This window comes from Natator depressus, chromosome 3, assembly GCF_965152275.1.
Source record: "Natator depressus isolate rNatDep1 chromosome 3, rNatDep2.hap1, whole genome shotgun sequence".
Classification (NCBI taxonomy): domain Eukaryota; kingdom Metazoa; phylum Chordata; order Testudines; family Cheloniidae; genus Natator; species Natator depressus.
Window position 1 is genome coordinate 32,644,438 of NC_134236.1, and position 22,897 is coordinate 32,667,334.

The window sequence follows — 22,897 nt, forward strand, 5'->3', positions numbered from 1 at the left end:
TGAAGAGAGGCTGAGGGAGCTGGGATTGTTTAGTCTGCAGAAGAGAAGAATGAGGGGGGATTTGATAGCTGCTTTCAACTACCTGAAAGGGGGTTCCAAAGAGGATGGCTCTAGACTGTTCTCAATGGTAGCAGATGACAGAACGAGGAGTAATGGCCTCAAGTTGCAATGGGGGAGGTTTAGATTGGATATTAGGAAAAACTTTTTCACTAAGAGGGTGGTGAAACACTGGAATGCGTTACCTAGGGAGGTGGTAGAATCTCCTTCCTTAGAGGTTTTTAAGGTCAGGCTTGACAAAGCCCTGGCTGGGATGATTTAACTGGGAATTGGTCCTGCTTCGAGCAGGGGGTTGGACTAGATGACCTTCTGGGGTCCCTTCCAACCCTGATATTCTATGATTCTATGATACTGTATCCTATGGCCTCTCCATAATTGTTTTCCCTCCTTGGCATTAACACCCTTAAAATAGATGTAGTCTCCTCTCCTGTTCCCCTTCCTCAGTTACATTAAACGTTTGCTTCTTTTCAGCTTCTCTTGCTTCGTCAGTCCACTCTGCCCTGTAAGCACTTTTGTTGCTGTTCTGTAAACTCCCTCCAAGCTGTTAATATTTTCCTAGTAATGAGGTGACTAGACATGAGCACAGTATTCCTGGTGGAGTTGCGCCTTTTTGTGCTGCTCTGCTCCACTGCAAACTCCTATCTTGTGTGTTGTACACTATTGGCCCTTTTCCTTTCTGCATTATTGCTTTCCAGATTTCTCACTCCCACTGAATAGCTGTGTTTTGAATTATTTTCCCCCAGATGTGTTGATTTGCTATTTTCTAATTCAGTGGAGCCCACAGCGGTATGTAAATTATCCACAGTGCATACCATTGGCAGGGGTGCCAATTGGGGAGTGGGGGCATGGCCCCATGGGAGGAGTGAAAAAGGGGCAATTTGTCCCAGGGTGCCTGTTTGAGAGGGCCCCCAAAGGAAATGGCATTGTGATCTGGCAGGGTTGTGATGGAGAGCTGCAGGGCCAAGTTTCATTGAGCGGCTCCTGCCAGGCCAAAGCTGAGTGGGGCTGCGATCCCATTCGCCAGATCACAATGCCTGGAGTGGTGAGCTGTGCCTGGCTCCATGGGACAGGAACCAAACCGTTGCTGAGGGGCAAATGTGGTTGTGCGTACCCGGTGAAAAATTTCTGGGCCTTCCCCGTTCCAAGTCAGGAGGTATATTGGTTATCACTGCAACGGAATAGGCTGAGCTCAGACAGTTACAATTCCTGATCCTCAGCCACCTAGCCCCAGGGTAAATTAGAGCAGCTGGGGACCTACTTTAACTTCTGCCCCACTAGTTACAGCATAGTAGAGCTCTGCTTCAGCAGACCCAGTCCCACCCATGCCCTGCCCCCCAAATTCCCCTGACACACCCCATCTCTTGCTTAACACTGGGACTGGCTGCTACTAGAGCAGCCAGCTTTCTTACAGCCAAGAGTTCTCCTGTGCAAGGGGGATTCTCTACCAGCTATCTCTGGCTGTTTTAAGCATTACAAAGTGGCCTTAGCAGACCAGAGAACTCAGACATTTAGAGTCAAGTAATTTCTGAGGAACCATGTTCTGTTTCTCTAGGACAGTATAGGTTTCATCCCTGTTAAATTCTAGAGCATATTTCCATGAGGGTTACGGGAAGAAATGAAAGGCTATGGGGCTGTTTGCTTTTTTCCAGCCATTGTCCCAGCCCATTAGCGTTACGCGCCACCCTGTTCATTCATTCATTCATTCATTATTGTTTAAAAAGAAAAAGTTGGCAGCTAATGTATTTTGCAGTATGTTGGGTTTTTTATTTAGAGAGCGTCTCTCATCCTAAAGGTCACCATGAAGACTAAGGCCAGGTTACCCTACCACTTATGGCAGCAAAATGTATGTTGCTCAAGGGTGTGAAAAAACACACCCTGAGCAACATACATTTTGCTGGCATAAGTGGAAGCGTGCACAGCACTATGTCAACGAGCGAGCTTCTACCACCAACATAGCTACCGCCGCTTGTTGGGGGTCGCTGGGCGAGCTCTCTGCCACTGGCATAGAGCAGCTACATGAGAGACCTTCCAGCGGCTCAGCCTGCCGCGGTAGCGCTGTGCCACTGTAAGGTGTCTTGTGTCGACATAGCCTCAGCCGTCAGGAATAATTAGAAAAAATGGGTTATGTAAGCGCCAATGGAAACAATTAATGTTTTGTAGATTTCGAAATGGAGTCTTGGAAATTTTGCCACGGGCTGTTTCTTATCCGTCATTCAACATTCTTGTAAAACTAGCAGGGGCTGGTCACATGATGAGCTATAATCAATAACTCACATGCCAGTTGTGAGTTTAAGTCATGTTTCTACATTTCCTTTTCCTATTATGAAGTATTTGGGCCCTACACCCTGCTTTTAAGTGTTACTCCCATCTCTTATTTATTATATGAAAAAAAAGAAAGAAAAAAATCATTTCCTCTCTGTCAAAAGAAGGAAACTGAATGAAGGAATCAAGTGAAGACTTGTTTGCTAGATACCTCTTGGTGCCCGTAGAACTTGTGGTTGAAGAAATTGTGCAAAGTAAATTAGCTGCCTCTCGGGTAGGAAATTCACATGACATCTGCCATGCCAGTTGGCTGGTTTGAAAAAATAAAGCCATTGTTGACATCTGCAGCTCCTGACATTTACGCAGCCAGATCAGGATATTTTTTTTCAAATGGGCAACTAGACAGATGAGAATGTTTTATATTATAAGGATTGACATACAATCAGTGCAATGCTGTGGGCAAAATTGTTCCAAAGCAATTACTGCAGGACTGTGATTGCCATCAGGTGTATGTCCCTTTCAGAGACACCAGGGATGAATTCTTGTACATACGAAGAATATTCACCTGCAGGTATTGTCAGAATTGGGAGCTCTGGAAAATTTTAGTTTAGTTTATTGAGAACAAAGTCTCTTGTGGATTAAACCATTTTTACCCTTGTAGTGACATTCCTTTGCAGCACAGCACTAACGGTAACGTAGGGTCACAGAAATAGTCACTTCATACTGCATTGTACAAACGTTTATGAACTAACGTCCCTAGCTCTGCTGTGGGCTAGATACATATTATCCCTCATTGACAAATGAGGAAACTGAGGCACAGAAGCAAATGGACTTGCCTGATGCCACAGAGGGAGATAGTGCGAGAACAAGGATTAGAATACAGGATTTCTTGATTAATCCAGTATTGTTGACCCGAAGAGTTCAAAATCATGCGATATTTTTCAGTCTTTTTATTTTACCTCATGTGCACCAGCCCCCTGACAGCGTCCCACGGTACCTCCATGCCCCCAGAGCCCTAGCAGGTTCCTGTTTCTGGCTGCAGGGAGGGGGCTCCCTGCACTCTGGTAGAGGGCTGAGGCTACTACTCAGATAAAGAGGGCGTGGGGGAAGAAGTTGTTTCTGCTGTGCTGTACGTGCTCCTAGGCTCTGCCCCAGACAAACACCTCCCTCCCCCACTAGGGACATAGGCATTGTGCCACTGAATCACTGGGCTAGCGCAGCATGCAGTATTTGGTGAGACAGTTACTTCTGTATTTAATGATGTGTGTGCCGTTAACACTATTAGCAAGATGGAGCTAAAGTTGGCCCCATGTCCCCCTATGCTTTCTGGGGGCAAGAGGACACAGGGAGTGCAAGATTGTGAGCACTCAAGCGAACACAAGCCTAGAGACCCAGGTCTCTTTGCCCTCCAGCGCTCCAGAGCTTCAAAAGAGTGTGTAGATCTGCAACCTGGAGAGGCTCCAAGCAACCCAACAGGCTGCTATCTGCTTGGCGGAGTGGTAAAACAGTCCTACCTGGTAGAGTTAACTGTTTGTGGTAACATTTGCAAGGTCAAAACCTCTCCGCTGCTCTCCCACCCCTCCTAGCTCAGGCAGGAAAGGGCAGGATTGAATTCTAGGCCCTGGTCTACATTACGAGTTTAGGTCAAATTTAGCAGCGTTAGATCCATTTAACCCTGCACCCGTCCACACTACGAAGCCATTTACTTTGACTTAAAGGGCTCTTAAAATCAATTTCTGTACTCCTCCCCCGACGAGGGGATTAGCGCTGAAATCGACCTTGCCAGGTCGAATCTGGAGTAGTGTGGTCGCAATTCGACGGTATTGGCCTGCAAGAGCTATCCCAGAGTGCTCCATTGTGACCACTCTGGACAGCTCTCTCAACTCAGATGCACTGGCCAGGTAGACAGGAAAAGGCCTGCGAACTTTTGAATCTCATTTCCTGTTTGGCCAGTATGGTGAGCTCATCAGCAGAGGTGACCATGATGGAGTCCCAGAATCGCAAAAGAGCTCCAGCATGGACCGAATGGGAGGTACGGGATCTGATCACTGTATGGGGATACGAATCTGTGCTATCAGAACTCCGTTCCAAAAGACGAAATGCCCAAACATTTGAAAAAAATCTCCAAGGGCATGAAGGACAGAGGCTATAACAGGGACCTGCAGCAGTGCTACATGAAACGTAAGGAGCTCCAGGCAAGCCTACCAAAAAACCAGAGAGGCAAACGGCCGCTCTGGGTCAGAGCCCCAGACATGCCAGTTCTATGATGAGCTGCATGCCATTCTAGGGGGTGCAGCCACTACTACCCCACCCCTGTGCTTTGACTCTGTCAATGGATTATCACGCAACAGGGATGCGCATTTTGGGGATGAGGAAGATGAGGAGGAGGAGGTTGAAGATAGCGCACAGCAAGTAAGCGGAGAAAGCGTTTCCCCCGACAGCCAGGAACTGTTTATCACCCTGGAGCCAATACCCCCCAAACCCACCCAAGGCAGGCTCCTGGACCCACCAGGCGGAGAAGGGACCTCTGGTGAGTGTACCTTTGTAAATATAATACATGGTTTAAAAGCAAGTGTGTTTAATGATTAATTTGCGGCCAGTACCGCTACTGGAAAAGTCTGTTAATGTGTCTGGGGAGGGAGTGGAAATCCTCCAGGGACATCTCCATAAAGCTCTCCTGGATGTACTCCCAAAGCCTTTGCAAAAGGTTTCTGGGGAGGGCAGCCTTATTCCGTCCTCCATGGTAGGACACTTTACCACGCCAGGCCGGTAGCACGTAGTCTGGAGTCATTGCATAACAAAGCATGGCAGCGTATGGTCCCGGTGTTTGCTGGCATTCAAGCAACATCCATTCTTTATCTCTCTGTGTTAGTCTCAGGAGAGTGATATCATCCATGGTCACCTGGTTGAAATAGGGTAATTTTATTAAGGGGACATTCAGAGGTGGCCGTTCCTGCTGGGCTGTTTGCCTGTGGCTGAACAGAAACCTTCCCCGCTGTTAGCCACACAGTGGGTGGAGGGGTGAAGCCATCATCCCAGAGAATTGCGGGGGCGGGGGGGCGGTTAGTTGGGTTTGTGCTGCACGTTAACCCGAAAACTGCAGCCCCTCCTTTTAAATTGCCAACCCATTTCAAATGGCCAACCCAATGGGTGCTTGGTATGTGAAATGAGGGTGCTGCTGTTTGAAGCCATTCCCACATGTTATGAAGGTTAAAGAAGCCAAAAGACTGTGGCTTACCAGGGCTGCCTGCAAGCCAAATTCTGTTGCCCGCCGGCCCTGTGTGTGTGATCTCTCACACCAAACCTGCAGACCCTCAATATAAGAGGCAAAATGTGACCTTGTACTGAATGCACATGTGCTATATAATGTTAACAGCAAAGTTCACCATGAAAGATGTACCCATTGTTCTCTAAAATGCCTCTTTTTAACTACTACTCTCCCTTTTTTTTCCTCCTGCAGCTGCAAATGTTTCAACGCTTCCCCTATCATCTTCATCCCAGAGGCTAGCAAAAATTAGAAGGTGAAAAAAACGCACTCGCGATGCAATGTTCTCTGAGCTCATGCAGTCCTCCCACACTGAAAGAGCCCAGCAGAATGCGAGGGGGCAGACAACGTTAGAGTCCAGAAAAGCACAATATAAACACGAGGACAGGTGGCGGGTTGAAGATGATAGGTGGCATCAGCTTGCGGACAGAAGGCAGGAGTCAATGCTGAGGCTCCTGGAGGATCAAACTGATATGCTCCGGCGTATGGTTGAGGTGCAGGAAATGCAGCATGAGCACAGACCCCCACTATAGCCCCTGTGTAACCAACCGCCCTCCTTTCCAAGATCCATAGCCTCCTCACCCAGACACTCAAGAACGCGGTGTGGGGGCCTACGGGCACCCAACTACTCCACCCCAGAGGACTGCCCAAGCAACAGAAATCTGGCATTCAACAAGTTTTAAAGTACAGTGTGGCCTTGTCCTTCCTTCCTCCCCCATCCCTCCCGGGCTACCTTGGCAGTTATCGTCCTATTTGTGTGACGAATTAATAAAGAATGCATGAATTTGAAGCAACAATGACTTTATTGCCTCTGCAAGCGGTGATCGAAGGGGGAAAGGGAGGGTGGTTAGCTTACAGGGAAGTAGAGTGAACCAAGGGGCGGGGGTTTTCATCAATGAGAAACAAACAGAACTTTCACACCGTAGGCTGGCCAGTCATGAAACTGGTTTTCAAAGCTTCTCTGATGCGCACCGCGCCCTCCTGTACTCTTCTAACCGCCCTGATGTCTGGCTGTGCGTAATCAGCAGCCAGACGATTTGCCTCAACCTCCCACCCCGCCATAAACGTCTCCCCCTTACTCTCACAGATATTGTGGAGTGCACAGCAAGCAGTAATAACAGTGGGAATATTGGTTTCGCTGAGGTCTAACTGAGTCAGTAAACTGCGCCAGCGTGCTTGTAAACGTCCAAATGCACATTCTACCACCATTCTGCACTTGCTCAGCCTGTAGTTGAACAGCTCCTGACTACTGTCCAGGCTGCCTGTGTATGGCTTCATGAGCCATGGCATTAAGGAGTAGGCTGGGTCCCCAAGGATAACTATAGGCATTTCAACATCCCCAACGGTTATTTTCTGGTCTGGGAAGAAAGTCCCTTGCTGGAGCTATTGAAACAGACCAGAGTTCCTGAAGATGCGAGTGTCATGTACCTTTCGCGGCCATCCCACATTGATGTTGGTGAAATGGCTCTTGCGATCCACCAGTGCTTGCAGCACCATTGAAAAGTACTCCTTTCGGTTTATGTACTTGCTGCCTTGGTGCTCCGGTGCCAAGATAGGGATATGGGTTCCGTCTATCGCCCCACCACAGTTAGGGAATCCCATTGCAGCAAAGCCATCCACTATGACCTGCACATTTCCCAGAGTCACTATCCTTGGTAGCAGCAGCTCAGTGATTGCATTGGCTACTTGCATCACAGCAGCCCTCACAGTAGATTTGCCCACTCCAAATTGATTCCCGACTGATCAGTAGCTGTCTGGCGTTGCAAGCTTCCACAGGGCTATTGCCACTCGCTTGTAAACTGTGGGCTGCTCTCATCTTGGTATTCTGGTGCTTCAGGGCAGGGGAAAGCAAGTCACAAAGTTCCATGAAAGTGCCCTTACGCATGCGAAAGTTTCACAGCCATTGGGAATCATCCCAGACCCGCAACACTATGCGGTCCCACCAGTCTGTGCTTGTTTCCCGTGCCCAGAATTGGCGTTCCACAGCATGAGCCTGCCCCATTACCACCATGATGTCCACAGTGCCGGGGCCCGTACTTTGAGGGAAGTCTGTGTCCATGTCCTCGTCACTCTCCTCACCGTGCTGCCGTTGCCTACTCGCCTGCTTTTGCTGGTTCTGATTCTGCATATACTGCTGGATAATGCGCGTGGTGTTTAGAATGGTCATAACTGTCGCGGTGATCTGAGTGGGCTCCATGCATGCCGTGGTATGGTGTCTGCAGGAGAGCAGAGTGGCAGTGGAAGCGGCGGGTGGATGACGATGCTGACAGCAATATGGCGCCCGCACGGAAAAAGGCGTGAAACGATTGTTGGCCGTTGCTTTCACGGAGGGAGGAGCAAGGGGTAGGCTGGCAGCAGACGGTGCAGTACGACTGCTAGCCGTCATCTTCTCCTGGATGCTCGCGGTGCCGCTGGCTGGGAGAGCAGCCTGAGGCAGAATGACCCCCCCCCAAGGATTGAACTCACAACCCTGGATTTAGCAGGCCAATGCTTTAAACCACTGAGCTATCCCTCTGCCAATATTCCAGACAGGACTGAATCTCCATTAGACAAAACTTGAAGAAGAGAATGACCTGAGTCACTCCCCTTTATGTCCAGGCGCCCCTGACAGACCTCACCAAGGTCTGCCAGGAGCACCCATGTCTGCCAAGGCACCCCGACCGACCGACCTCACCGAGGGCGGCCAAGAGCACCCAGGAGATGACGAGGACGGCTACCAGTCATACTGCACCGTCTGCTGCCACAAGGCAATGAGCTGCTGCTGTGTAGCAATGCAGTCCTGTGTCTGCCAGCACCCAGGAGACGTACGGTGATGGTGAGCTGAGCGGGCTCCATGCTTGCCATGGTATGGCGTCTGCATGGGTAACCCAGGAAAAAAGGTGTGACACGATTGTCTGCCATTGCTTTTACAGGGGGTTGGGGGGGGGGGCTGACAACATGTACCCAGAACCACCCGCAACAATGTTTTTTGCCCCATCAGGCATTGGGATCTCAACCCAGAATTCCAATGGGCGGCAGAGACTGCGGGAACTGTGGGATAGCTACCCACAGTGCAACGCTCTGGAAGTTGATGCTAGCCTCGGTACTGTGGACGCACACCGCTGACTTAATTGTCTTAAGTGGGGACACACACAATTGACTGTATAAAATCGATTTCTAAAAAATCGACTTCTATAAATTCGACCTAATTTCATGCTGTAGACATAGCCTAGGATTGTCAGCATGTGTAACATGAACATTCCACTTCCGATTATACCAGCGAAAATCATTCCAGTTTCTTCTCGGTGCTTGCTTCAGAAATCACTGTTACCCAAAGATCACTAATGAGCACCACATGTCCTTTGGGTCGGAAAACTATGAGGCCTGCTATTAAGGAATCCATGATTCAGTAAGATCGGTGGGTTTGTTTTGACTTTTGCACACACAAATAATGCTGTTTCTCATTCCCTGTTGGAGATAAGGGGCTTACTATGTCTCAGAGAGCTTGATTTTCTTTTACAGTAAAGATACTTGGTTGTCTCGTCCTCCAGGTTTCCAGTCAGAAGTAACAAGAAGCCTGAGATGCAATCCCCAATATCGTACAATTACGCTGAAGAAGAGCTCATGGCGAGTATTGAACAAGAGTACTGCTGCTGAGACCCAGTGCTGTATGATCATAGCTGACAGGGGCACATATGAGCAAGGGTTCTGTGAACAAAATAACCCCGCACACAGTGAGATTGTTCTGAAGAAATGGAAAAGACGAGAATGAAATGGGAGAGAATGTTACCACTCAGGAGGCTGTTAGTATTGTAGGACTTAGAAGAACTCCTCTTTGGCAAGTGCTGAGCAAGAGCACTGATTAACGAAGGAACCCTCGCTGAGCAGTGAACAAAAGCAATGCGGTGGAAAAAAATAAGATCTTATTACTTTCCTCTTGTAAATTAATATTTAAAAGCTAGTTTCTAAGTAATACTTGTGTATGAAGACTTAAATATATTGTAAGGTTGAGATGTGCCATTTTGACAGTGTGATTTCAGTCAGAGAAGTGCAGCAAATCATTTGAATAAATACTTACTTGATAGGAGATATCCAAAATTTACCTTTCCTGGCACTTATGGTAAGCAGCTTGCAACTCTTTACACCAGGTATGAATTTGCCCCCACATGTTTTTTTAAATATTCCACAGCACAGAAAGAGGGAGAGAAGTGAATCAATCATTCCAAACTTAGGCTGCAGGATCTAAGAGTTCAAATCCCAGTTCTCTATCAAACAACAGGTGTGGGATTTGTTCTGATTGTGCACATGGCTCTGTTCCTTCTAGCTCCCCTTTTCCAGAGAGGCAGGGGACTGAAATTGTCAAGAGTCCTGCTTCCTTAAAAGGCAAGATTCTTGTCTAGTTTCTTACCTGCTGGCTTACAGAAATGGAAGCTACAGGGAAATCAGAAGGACAGAATGACGGTCCAATGCCACATGTACGCGCCTGTTGGGTCACCCACTTTGAGATGGGCTTTAACATCATTGAAGAGCAGTAGTTCACAAATCAGCACTCCAGCACTGGAGTTAGATATAAATTGACCACTTCGGGCTTACACAGGAGTTTTCATTAGTGCTTAATTTAAAATTCACCACATTTATCACTAAGGACAGAAAAGTAAAACAAAAAATCCTATAAGCGCAAAGACTCAGAGGTTTTCAGTATGATTGACAGTGAAGCCTTATACTTTTTAATTAAGGTTTCTGTGCATTTGTTTGTTTGTTTGTTTGTTTTGGAGCCTGATATACTTGGAGTAGCTGCTTATCAGAATTAGAAAAAATAACTTCTTTCTGTCCTCTGATGGAACATAACACATCAGATGAAATCTCAAGGGCAAATCGATGAGGCACATGCTAATGGAAACAGTGGGATACACCTTAAGATGTCAAGGTTTGACTTTCCCTTTGTATTTTGGTGTAGATTTCACAAATGTCTATGTTCCAGATAATTCTCAATAAAAGGCAAAAGTATCAGTTTGAGAGAGACTGGGTGATCAGTCTTCTGTCCCTCCAACTGTTATTTTTTCATGGAAATATCCAGTAGGATTATTAATGTGGTCTCACTGCATATGATTTTTTCTTCCTAATGAGGCATCTAGTTTTAGTTTTTCCTCCAGATTACATAATGAGGAATCCGTGGCTATCTCCAGGTTGTCATGTTCTCGTAGCCCATGTGACTGAGCACAGACGTCTCCATGCTGGTTCATAGTCCTTCCCTACTCAGTGCTTCTTCAGCACACTGATAGCCTTTTAATGAATCTTCCAGGAATATGAAGATAGTAGAGACAAAGTGCATCTGTAAGGGGACGTGCACAATTCTAGAAGGATGGAGAGGATCATGCAGATAGCACAAAAACCCCTACTGACCAGTTTGGATAAGAAGCAGTGTTCCAAAAGATGTCCTACTTATGTACTCAGATGGTGGGTATCATTGTGGTGTGAACCTTACATAGAGAAGGACAGAAATGTTCCTGTTGGAGGTCTGGTGTGGTACCCAATCAGATGGAAGTTATACTTAGGGCATGTCTACATGGGGATGTTAGTGCTAATATGCTAAATAAGCTAAAATGTGACTTTAAAGTGTACTAGGTACTCAATTAGCTACTCCACGCTAGCTCGCCATGTGGGGACACTGACTGCGCACTAAGAGAGCCTAGCTTGGTATATCCAGAAATATCGTGCTGTCAGTCAAAAGATATATGTGCAGTGGTTGGGGGAGGTAGCTTAACGTATCAGGAGTAGAACCACACACAAAAATAGAAAATATGGTAATAACTGGTTCTTGAGTAGAAACAACACTTTCAATAATATTACAATGTCTGAAAATTACACAAAAGTAATAACATGAATTTATATGGCCAAGGTCCGTATTCTATTACATTGGCCAGAATTAAATTAAACGAAATTAATCTCCAATAACCTGCCATGATAGCAAGCAAAATTATATCAGAGTGAGAAGAATACATAGTGCATTTTTTGTAGAGAACATAAAAAACATCTGAAGATTTCTAAATCTAATAGCTGTACATACTCATGATGCTGCATGCATGGTGTGTCCCCTTTTTGTTCAGAAACTAGCCAACTTTTAGATTTCTACGCTATCCAGGTTTCTTCCTTTAGATTGGGACTGTTCTTGGACACAGAGGGCCAGATTCTAAGGGGTGCCCAGTTTGTGATAGGCACAGATGAGGGGAAGGAAGCCACAGAGGAATTGCTTGTGGCTCTCTGATTCTGGGGCCAGTTATGTGCTGGGGCTTGCCTACTTTAGGATGACAACCAAGATGCTTTAAAATATGGCAGCTGGCTATGGCCTCCAGGGTTCATTTTACCAGCCATGAATAGATGGATGAAAGTACCCCTCTGGCCACACCCCAATGTAACACTAGGGAGGCTGGAGAAGGGTGGCAAGCATGTCAGTTGGGGACCGCTCAGCTGGAATCCCAGGCTGGAGAAATCTACCAACTTTCCAGACACTCTGAGCTGCCAGACCTTCCTGTTATACCGTGTAGGCAGGGAGATCACAGCCTCCTTCAGTACCTGAGACCTTCCCCTGCTCCAGGCTCTGCCTTCAGGGCCGTCCCTAGCCATTTTGGTGCCCTACGCAGCCCCCCAGGCCTCTGTGGGGGGGGGAACTGCCCCCCGGCCCCAGCCCGCTCCACTCCCCTGGCTCCCAGCCTTGGGGGGCAGGGGGGAACCACCCCCCAGCACTCGCCAGCGGCGCGGCTGGGAGCCAGAGGAGCGGAGCAGGCTGGGTCCGGGTTGCTCCACTTACCACACGGTGAGTGCACGCCCGACCCCTGCAGCAGTCCTCTGGGGAGTGGGGGCAGGGCAGGGGCAGAGGCTTGGGGAAGGGGTGGAGTGGAGGCGGGGCTGGGGTGGAGCAGGGGCTGGAGCAGCACGCAGCTGCGCAGGGCACCAGGAAATGTGGTGCCCCAAATTTCCTGGTGCCCTCCGCAGCTGCGTGCTTTGCGTATGGGTAAGGACGGCCCTGTCTGCCTTGCTGAGGTCAGAGTTCAGTTTCTCTCTCTGCAGCTGTATTCTATAACTGCTCCAGCAAAGAATGCTTTTCAGGTTGTCTTAAAGGAAAGACTATGTTTTAGGAATTTTATAGAAAGAGAAAATATTAAAATAAAAAGCATGAAGAAATAGTCATCCCTGACTGATTATTAGGAAATGTACCTGGACGTCGGCACTAGGCCTAAGGACTGAACATTGAAATCTAACCTGCCTGGCAAGATGATTTATTTTCTCCCCATTAGCATTTGGGGTGACATCATACTTTAGTCCTGTCTGTGATTGCCATTTCCCCTGTGTGACAGCCAGTTGTTCATAAGATGACAAAATTCATTCCTATTTTTAAAAAGCATCTCATCTAGCCTGTCCCTAAACATATGGGACTACACTGAGATACACCAGCTGGGTAGCTGGCCTGTCATTTCAGTCATTACCCTTCTACATGACATATACAGCCTAGTGTACTGGAGCAGGACACGGTATTTAGTGCAAAAAACTTTCAGTCCTCTCCAAGTAAACAATAAAAGATTTTCCACAATTTAGCATGGTATCTTCCCTTGTCTAGAAGCAGCACGTAAATACAAAATTATACAAATACAGTATGTTCTGTACTTTGCACAAACTAACTACCTTATGTTTAGTGCCGTGCTGGCTATTAGCAATTCTACACACAGCCACTCCTTAAAAAACACCAAACCAAACCACCGTTGGTCAGAGGGTTAAGGAAAGGGTCACATTTTCCATGGTACCACTTAAATAGATTATCAGCTCCAGCCACTTACTTAGCTTTCACTGAGTGTAGTGTTTAAAACAAAAACAAACAAAAAGTGAGCCTTCAGAGCATGCCATGCAAACTAAAAAAACTAGATCATAAGAGATTTTTATATAAATATTAACCAAAAGGCAAATATCTTGGCTTCTGACTGACCATCTGTCTCGTGAAAAGCAGTCTTGTGCAGAGGACAGCAGTCCAAAAAAACTGAAGACCTGGCCAGCAGCATGACAACTTAGCAGAAGGCAATTTGGCGTTCACAAGATTTACTAGTTGGTCTGTAAAAAGATTAACACTGAAAGACTCTGTAATGGTAAGAAATTTAAGAGCCTGAAAAGAATTCTTAGAAGTTAGTTAACTAGGCCAAAATCTTCCAAAAACAGAACAAAAGCCAATTTTGTGCTTACGCCATTTGCATCTACTCAACTTCTGAGTTACATGCAAATTGGGGTTTTGCAATGCAGAACTGCACCTTTGAAGATATAATACACAGAAGAATTTTTTCTTACCTGCGGATTGCTTTTCATGACATTACTACCATGATAGGCGCATGCCTTGCCACTGAACAAGGAAAAGAAATAAAAAGGGTGTAGTCACTGTTGTAGCATTCTAGCCTTTCCTGGAGTATGTACATACCTGTACAGGAAGGAGCACAAAGACAGCAAGACCTTTAGAGAGGAAACCACTGGTTGCTTTGTCTCCTAAAAACAACTAGAAAAAGTGGTTGCCTCTAGAGCAGTTTTAAGAAGGGAAATACCCTCTCATAGGCTGGCTATGGGCCAGCCAACCCTTTTACAGGGCTTTAAAAACTGGTCAGGGGACAAACTGAGCTAGAAATTGAAGACTCAAAATGGGAGGAGCTGTGACTTACTGTGTGGGCAGGTGATAGGAAAGATTAACACGGAAATTGCCAAAATCAAGCCATGAGGACCCACTTGCTTGTTATAAGCAGCAATATTTGCTCTGTATTTATCTATATGCTTGGTGTGGCAATAAACAGTCTTTGTTGGCAAACTAAAGTGTGTCTTCTGTACTCTGTTAACCAATACTCACAGCTCTAATAATATAGCCTGCTGTACAACCTCGCAGCTTTCACTCCGGTAGGTTAATCAGATGAAGGCTTTTCACAGCCAGTCTCACTCTCTTCCCATCACCTGGATTATAATACCTGAGACGACTTCCTGACTCCTCAGGTGTGCCTGTCTCCATCAGGGTGGAACTCTGTACTGGTGTTGCTATGTTACAGAAGACAACTAGAAAGTAGGAAAATTTTGTTTTCCACTGAAACCGCTGCCACCAGTGTAGATCCAGCTTGAGTAGTAGTGCCCTGCCCAGGGGTGGGCCCATAGGCGCTGACTCCATGGGTGCTCCAGCCCCACCAGCCACAGCTGTTTGGCAGCTCGCGGAGGGGCTTAGGAAAGGGCAGCGAGTGGCGGGCAGGCAGGGGCCTTAGGAAAGGGGCAGAGTGGGGGCGGGCAGAGGCAGAGTGAGGGTGGGGCCTTGGGAGAAGGGGGTGGAGTGGGGGCAGGGCCTTGGGGCAGAATTGGGGTGGAGCACCCCTGGGAAAAAGTAAAAGTCGGCGCCTATGGTTGGGATCACACATGTATGCTGAAGTGTAAAGAGGATGAACAATCCAGCCATGAAGTTGGGCTGGATAAACAGTTCCCTCCTTCTCAAAAGATAGCAGCCCTCAAGCTGCTGAGCACAGTGGATCCTGACCTCTCCATTTGGCTGCTGCTGGGGTTGACTATGGTTCTTGGTACAAGCGGGGCAGCACACCAGCCAGCTAGTATTGACTTAAGCCACTCTCTTTCGGACCAGCAGGTGGCAACTACTTCAATGGAGTTCAACTCGACAGAGACATCCTGCAGAAGAGTCAACAAAACTGGATACAAGAGAAGATCCCAGGGGGAGAATAAAATCTAGAGCTTTATCTTCCTTTTGAGGTCCCTCTCTCAAAGAGCAAGGCAAGATCAGACTTCCTATTACCATTAGTACAAGCAAGATTCACTGAGAGTCCTTTGAGCACATCAAATGAGTGCTGAGGAACTTCCTCCTAAGGCTTCAGAGTAGCAGCCGCTTTAGTCTGTATTCGCAAAAAGAACAGGAGTGCTTGTGGCACCTTAGAGACTAACCAATTAATTTGAGCATAAGCTTTCGTGAGCTATAGCTCACTTCATCGGATGCATTCAGTGGGAAAAGGCTGCGGATCCAGGCAAAAGTTAGGAAGGGAGATGCCAGGGCAGAGAAGGAAACTACATGGAGAAGAAAATTAAGATGAGTTTGGATCACTACTTCATCTGGGATAGAGAATTGCAGGTAATGGCAATACTCGCTCCTTCTCTTTCCCCACCCAGGTGACTGTCATGAGTAGAGATGTTCAAGATTTTTTAAAATTTTCATTAAAAGATTTTGCTGCTTTTTTGACCCACTTGTAGAGATGATCAGATTTTTCCAAGTACTGACCTTTTTGTGAATTTTCTGTGTGTGTGTGTGTGTGTGTGTGTGCGCACGCCATTTTTGGACCAGACTCTGGCCACAAGTAGGGCTCCCTTCCAGGAGGGAAAGCAAAGGCCAATGAACATTAATGGCCCCAAAGATCAAACCTCAGAAATAAATTGAGGCTCCAGAGAGCAATGGGTGTCTTAACTAGAGGCTCGGGTAAGATGCTGGTTTAGAGTGCAGTTATACTTTGAAGAGTTCATATGTAAAAAGTGACACTTTTACTCAGCAGATCTGCTTCCTGGGAGCCTTTTCATCTCTACTGACGACAGTAACAAAAGGAAGTTTTAACTGCTTTTTATTGCTGCTATTCATAGAATCAACAGGCCAGTAGAGTGGGAGCTAAATTCTATTCCTTCTTGTGCAGCATCTCTGGAATTGCTGAGTAAACTTCCATCAGCTGCACTCTTATGGAAATCTATTTACGGCACAGGTGTCCTTGAAGGCATAGGTCAAAGACAGTGGCCTAGCATGCTGACCTAACCTGTGTAACAGGTGATTATATATGAGATAGAAAAAGCTCAATCAGACTGAGTTTGCAGTTAAGAAAAAATTATCATTCTACTTGTAAATTGAGCACATTTGATAGAGAGAAATAACTGATACACAACAAACATGGAAGGCCTCATGTAAAGAAAAAAAATGACCTCAGTTCATCTTAAAGAGTAAATTTGCACTTTCAGGAACATATTCCCTGATGGGCACTCCTCAAGTTGCAGCAGAGGGAGCCCGAGTTACTGAGGTGTGAAACCTGGACCGTTAGATAAGGGTCTAGATAAGAAAGTTGCAGATTTAATTAAATGTATGATTTTTAATTATTTAGTCAAACTAGTGCAAACCTTTTTTGCTTTAAAAGTCACTTATTCCAGTTTAAACTAATTCATTAACCGACTTAAACTAAACTGAAATAAGCCTGGTTTAAATCAAAGTAAGTGTCTGAGAGGGGTTTGCACCAGTTTAATTAAATCAGGAGGAGGAGGACGAGTTCTGTCAGTATAGGAACACCACCTCCCCCGAATGATGTGCTATACCCAGAAAAGCATTCTGTTGGTGCAGCTGCATTTACACTCGGGGTTTGGTTGGTACAGCTATGGCGTCAGGGGTGTATGTTTTTTCCCCCACACCCCAAGCAATGTAGCTATGCCGCTATAGGCTTTATTTTTTAAACTTAATATTTATTGTTTTTATATTAAACACATAATGAACCAAAATATATAAATACATGAAAAAGGAAATAGCATATAACTAACAAAATTCAAGGTTCATTATGACGCATGGCCAGAACGGGTTAAACATCCTGCAGGATGAATGACTCAAATTCAACCCTTAAAGACATATGGGGAGATGATGTTTGTGTTTCTGTGTATTTACATATATACGGGTAGTGGTCAACAATGTAATCAACAGTCCCCTATGCTGTATTCTGTTAATTCAGAGATCAAAAGAACATCCTAGCATTTAAATGAAGTATAAACACGGGATACCGCGGTATTCATCTCTTTGAAGTGTATAGCAAATCACCTGTAAATGGTGGAAAAACAGGCAATTGCCTTTTGTTAATCTGTGTGAATAATTAATGATGATGCTTAGGAAATGAGAGCCCATTGTTCCCCAAGGGACTCCAACCTGGCAAAGAAGGCTTGAAATTGTATAAAAGATCCTTGGGTCCCAATCCTTTTTATCTCAGATCTGCTTAAGCTTCATCAGGGGATGTTTGAGTCACAAGACTGAGGTCCCAGTTAAGCTGGAGACACCCTGAATATGATATTGGACATTGGACTATAACCTATGGACTAAATTCTAAAAAAACTCATTGCAACTACAAAGCTCACCATCTCTGCTATATATCTGAACCTCAAGAACTGAACTCTTGTCTGTATATATATTGATCTTTTAAACCATACTCTCTCTCTCGTCTCTTTTAATAAAATTTAGTTTAGTTAATAAGAATTGGCTGTAAGCATGTATTTGGGTAAGATCTGGAATATTCATTAACCTGGGGGGTGATAGGTCTGATCCTTTGAGATTGGTAGAAGCTTTTCTTTTATATGATGAAAAAGATTTTCAGTATTCTTCATCATTCTTGACTTGGGTATCTGGGGGGAGGCCTGAGGCTGGGTTACTTTAAGGGAACTGTGTTGTTGGCTTCTGGGCAACCAGTGAAGTAATAAAGAAGCTGTTTTGTGCTGGCTTGGTAACTCTAAGTATTGAAAATATCCACCAGCTTTGGGGATTGTCTGCCCCATTCTTCGCAGTTCACCCTAATTGAGTGACCTCAGCTGGCCCCCCCCCCAGGAACCCCAGTCACAGTATTTGTAAAACCTGGGAAAAAACAAAAACAAATAATCAAACTAGAAAACCTTGAACGGATAGAGGTCATGCAGGGGGTCAATTAAAGTGACCAAAATGATAAATGAGAACATAACCTGCGAGTATTGGGGGCGAATATATACTAAGCTGCAAAAGTTTGCAATGTATGAGCAGACAGCCTCATTTTTTCCCCCCCCAATCATTTCTATTAGACAGTCATTTTTTCCATTAATGCAGCAGTAGAGAGCTCTCTAAGCCTGTCTGTGTATGAGGTAGGACTTGCAGATTTCTATTTTCTCAAAATAACTCTTTTGGCCACTAAAATAGTTACTGCAACCCCATTTCTTAGTCACTATAGCTTTTAAGTGTAGACTAGGCTTTAGTTAAACTAGAGCAACTTTATGTGAACATTTAAGATAATGAAGTCTGATTCTACACCAACATTGTGAAATACACAAGCCTGTTCCCTTGTTAGTAGGAGCAGGCTTGGGGCAAGCTGTTCCAAAGTCTGAGGAAAGAGTGGGAAGGTAGCTTCTTAAGGTCTGACCTGCCATTAAGAGACTCCTGAAAGAGGTGGCACAACATTTGCCCAAGGGGAGTGTGATGGGGTGCCCACCCCTACAAGGCCTGGAGGGGTTAAAGTGGCTAGGCAGGCCAATTAACTGCCCAGGCTACACCCGAGGAAGGAAACAGGGCACAGGCCTCAAACTGGAAATGGGTGAAGCTGGGCAGGAACAGGAGGGGGCCTGTATAAAGCCCAGGAGCTGTGAGCAGCAAGAGGCTGCAAGGAAGTAGTCTGCAGCCACTCCCTGCGGGGAGGGAGCTTGGCTGGCAGAAAGAGGGGGAAGCCAGATAAGTAGGAAGAAGCCCAGGGAAACAGCAGCAAGGGGTAGGACCATACAGACCTGGGCTGCTTTTATAGGGTCACTGGGCTGGAACCCAGTGTAGAGGGCAGGGCTGGGTTCCCCTACCAGCCACTGGGAAGTGGTGCAGGGCATTGGAGACGCCTGCTAGACAGCTGATCCAGAAGGATTTTGACTTCCCCGTAAGGGGAGGATCTCAGTGACTCAGCCAGAGGGCCAAACCACCAACAGGAAGCTGCAGGTCTGGGAAAGAGAGGGGTCACAGAGTGAAAGAGATGATGGGTAGAGACACCACCAAAGGTGGGCAGCACCTGGCAAGATCTAATCCCCTGAGCTGCTGGGGGAAGCACCATGTGCAATGAGTGGATCCCATGTCAGAAAGACATCAGGAAAAGCAGAAGAGTTCATGCACACAAGATGCTGAATTAATTACAGAGATGGAGCCCTTAATGCAGGAACCTCCTCCTCTCCTCTTCCATCGAGAGGACAGAGTTCTTGGGAGGGAACCCTATTTCCATGGATCTTTTCTTTTTCATGGTCTTCCTCCTCCAATGGCTTGTGAGGAAAATCTGCTTTTTGTTGTGGGGAGGGGTTGCTGTCAGGTGGTGCCCATACGTAAGAACAGCCATACTGGGTCAGACCAATGGTCCATCTAGCCCAGTATTCCATCTTCCAACAGTGGGAGGTGCTAAATGCTTCAGAGGGAATGATCCATCCCCTGTTGTCCAGTCCCAGCTTCTGGCAGTCGAAGGCTAATTGCCGTTGATGGACCTATTCTCCATTAACTTATCTAATTCTTTTTTGAACCCAGGTTATATTTTTGGCCTTCACAATAACCCCTGCTGACAAGTTCCACACGTTGACTGTACGTTGTGTGAGGAAGTACTTCTTTATGTTTGTTTCAAACCAACTGCCTATTAATTTCATTGGGTGACCCCGGGTTCTTGTTATGTGGGGGAAATAACACTTCCTTATTCACTTTCTCCACTTTATAGACTCATATTCCACCTCACCTCCTCATACTTGTTCCTTTTCTAAGATGAAGTTTTTTTAATCTCTCTTCATATAAAAGCTGTTCCATACTCCTAAATCATTTTTGTTGCCCTTCTCTGTACTACTTTCAGGATTTTGGGGGTTTTTTGTTTGTTTGTTTTGAGAGGGGGCAAGCGAAACAGCACACAGTATTCAAGGTGAAGGCGTACCATGGATTTATATAGGGGCATGATATTTGCTGTCTTATCTACCCACACACCAGTACAGCTTTGCTCGTCTTCCCAAATTCAGGGCATGCTGCCAGCTGTAAGGGGCTAGGACAATGAGTACAGCCAGGTGTCACAGCAGAAGGCTGCAGTGAAGAGCTGAAGAACACTACCTCTATTTTCTTGCTTTAAACTTACTTTGTTTGTTTCTACACTATTGTTCTCTAGTCCAAGACAAACCCAGACTTTTTAAAGTGACTCAGCTAGAAATAAGTGTTGCTGCAATTTGGTTGGTGGGAAGGGCACAGTAAAGAAATAGCAGAAAAATTCTTCCATGTTATTGGACAACTCTTGCCTGACGGACCACTAAAGACAATATGCCCAGATTCTGTTCACGTAGTATCCATATCATAGAATAAGTGCATACGGGAAGCAGAAACCAGTGACACTTCTGTACAGTCTTGGGATACTGGTTTCTTCCACTGCTAGAGAAAATGGCACTAAAGTCGTTCTATTGGTTTAAATAGAAGAGGAACCTGCATCTGAATCTTTTGGACCAAATTTGGATATTTGCACCTAACAGCAGTGACCTCATGTGGAATTATGGAGGTGCACATTTTTTGTATCATTACAGATTATCAGCATGACCCACACAAGGAGAATTTATTTATAAAAATCTAAGGGCTCCTGTCAAAAGGCTGTGGAGGGTCTTTCAAAACCCAGACACAATGACTGATTATGAACTGCACACCACTATACCAAGTGCACGAGAATGGTTAACAAATGGATGAAGCGCTGGAAAAATCTAGAATAGGAAAAAATAATCCTGCATTTCCAGAGAAATGCACTAGATGAACCAACACATCATCTGTCTAAATGTATGCCAGATACCATTTTATTTTTACACATTCTTGAACAAACTAAATGCTTTAAATACTTGTAAATCCCAAATATGAGTGATTTAAAAATAAAGCCACATTACAGTTTTATTAAATAAGTTAAGAACAGTTACAAAAATGTGAAAATTTTAAAATTTATTTTGAAATATACTTATAGGCTCACAGTAAAAAGACTGAACAAAACTGGGCAGGCATTAAAGTGCACTAGGACAGTTTACCTGGTCATGCTTAATCCACTAATAAGACTTCATTTTTCTGTTTCTACTCCCTCATACTGTGCAAGACAAAAAGTTTCAAATTTTGGCTTAGTTATTCATGCACCTTTACAAAAGTACTTTGCTTCCTTTGGGCCCAATGGTATGAGCGCCCTCAAAACACTTCACAGGATACGTTCAGCCCTAACATTAGGTGAAAATTTTCAGCTAATAGAAATGTCACCAAAAAATGCCTTTTTCAGATCATCAAAAACTATTCCCGAATTTGGGTAAAATCTGACAAACAGTTTCAGCCAAAACAACTTGAAATTTGTGTGTGGAAAAAGTCAAAACATTTCATTTCAACCATTTAGAAACATTTCTTTCTGACATTTTGCTTCAAAATGGCATTTCATTATCAAATTTGGCCAATTTAAAAAAAACAAAAGAACATCACTACAAAAGAGGGTGAAAAATACCACAAAACTGCCAAATCAAAACAAAAACACTCATAACGAATATAAACACGAAAAGACTATTTTGACTATCTGAAACGTTTCAGTCAACTGGAAATGAAAGTTTTCCAAGTTTCTCGGTTTGATTAAAAATTTTTAAAAATTGGTTTGGTTTGCCTCAAAACAATTTTTTTTTTTTTTTAACTTTTCGGTTCAGCACCCAAACCAAAAAATCCATTATTTGCTCAGTTCTATTCGGCTCTTTGCAGGCTCAGGTTCTAAATAATCATGGGTCTAATGCTCACACACAGCTCCTGCTGACTTGTAAGTGCCCCTAACTCCTAAGTAAATAGGAGATAGAGGTATTGCAAATAGGACGCGGGGACCAATGACAACTATGCTTGCACATTTATGAGCAGAATTTTATCCCATACTCTCCTGTGCATCTTCTTCTCCCTCTGACAACCAAAAGAACAAGATCATCTACAAAATTACTTACAGGGCGTTTTCAAAACTGTTTTGCTACTGGGAAATATCAAAATATTTTGCCAAATTAAAAACAATTAGTTTCCCAAAATAGGTTTTGAAGTGGATCTGTCACATCTGGGTCAAGAAAAAAACCCACCCAGTCGCACTACAGTCCATAGGCAGATTTTTTTGCTCTTCTCTTCCCTAGACTATGAAGACCAGGGCTAATCTTTTTTTGCAATGGAATTAAGCTTGCATCCTAACAGTCAGTACTCAAACACCACAAGAGTAACAGTCCAAGTATCCACTTTACCAAAGAGGGGAATTACAATATAGCCCTTTGAAAAATACAAACATTTGCATACATATAGCGATACACACAATTACTCCTGGGGGAATTCTGCAAAATTCTGCATATTTTATTTGTCAAAATAACACTATATAATCATGCCAGTTTCAATTATTTTGGTAATTTATTTCAAAATAAATGTCAGCAACGATGTCTGTAACAATACAGACAACAAAAAAGATTCAGAAAATGTTTTTTTGACAAATAGATTCTTTACTAGGCACATTACTACAGAACTCTGAGTAATAATTCATTTAAACTACAATACAGAAA

The 22,897-nt window shown here is 45.0% G+C and overlaps 1 protein-coding gene across 1 annotated transcript in view; it reads left to right on the forward strand.

Moving 5' to 3' along the window:
• CYS1 (cystin 1) overlaps nucleotides 1-10,431 on the forward strand; it is a 34,864-nt gene extending 24,433 nt beyond the window's left edge. The window contains exon 3 of the mRNA XM_074947666.1: nucleotides 9,115-10,431. Within this exon, the coding sequence (XP_074803767.1) occupies nucleotides 9,115-9,220 (106 nt within the window). The 3' untranslated portion in view covers nucleotides 9,221-10,431. The remainder of the gene's footprint in view (nucleotides 1-9,114) is intronic.
• Nucleotides 10,432-22,897: the final 12,466 nt, after the last annotated feature.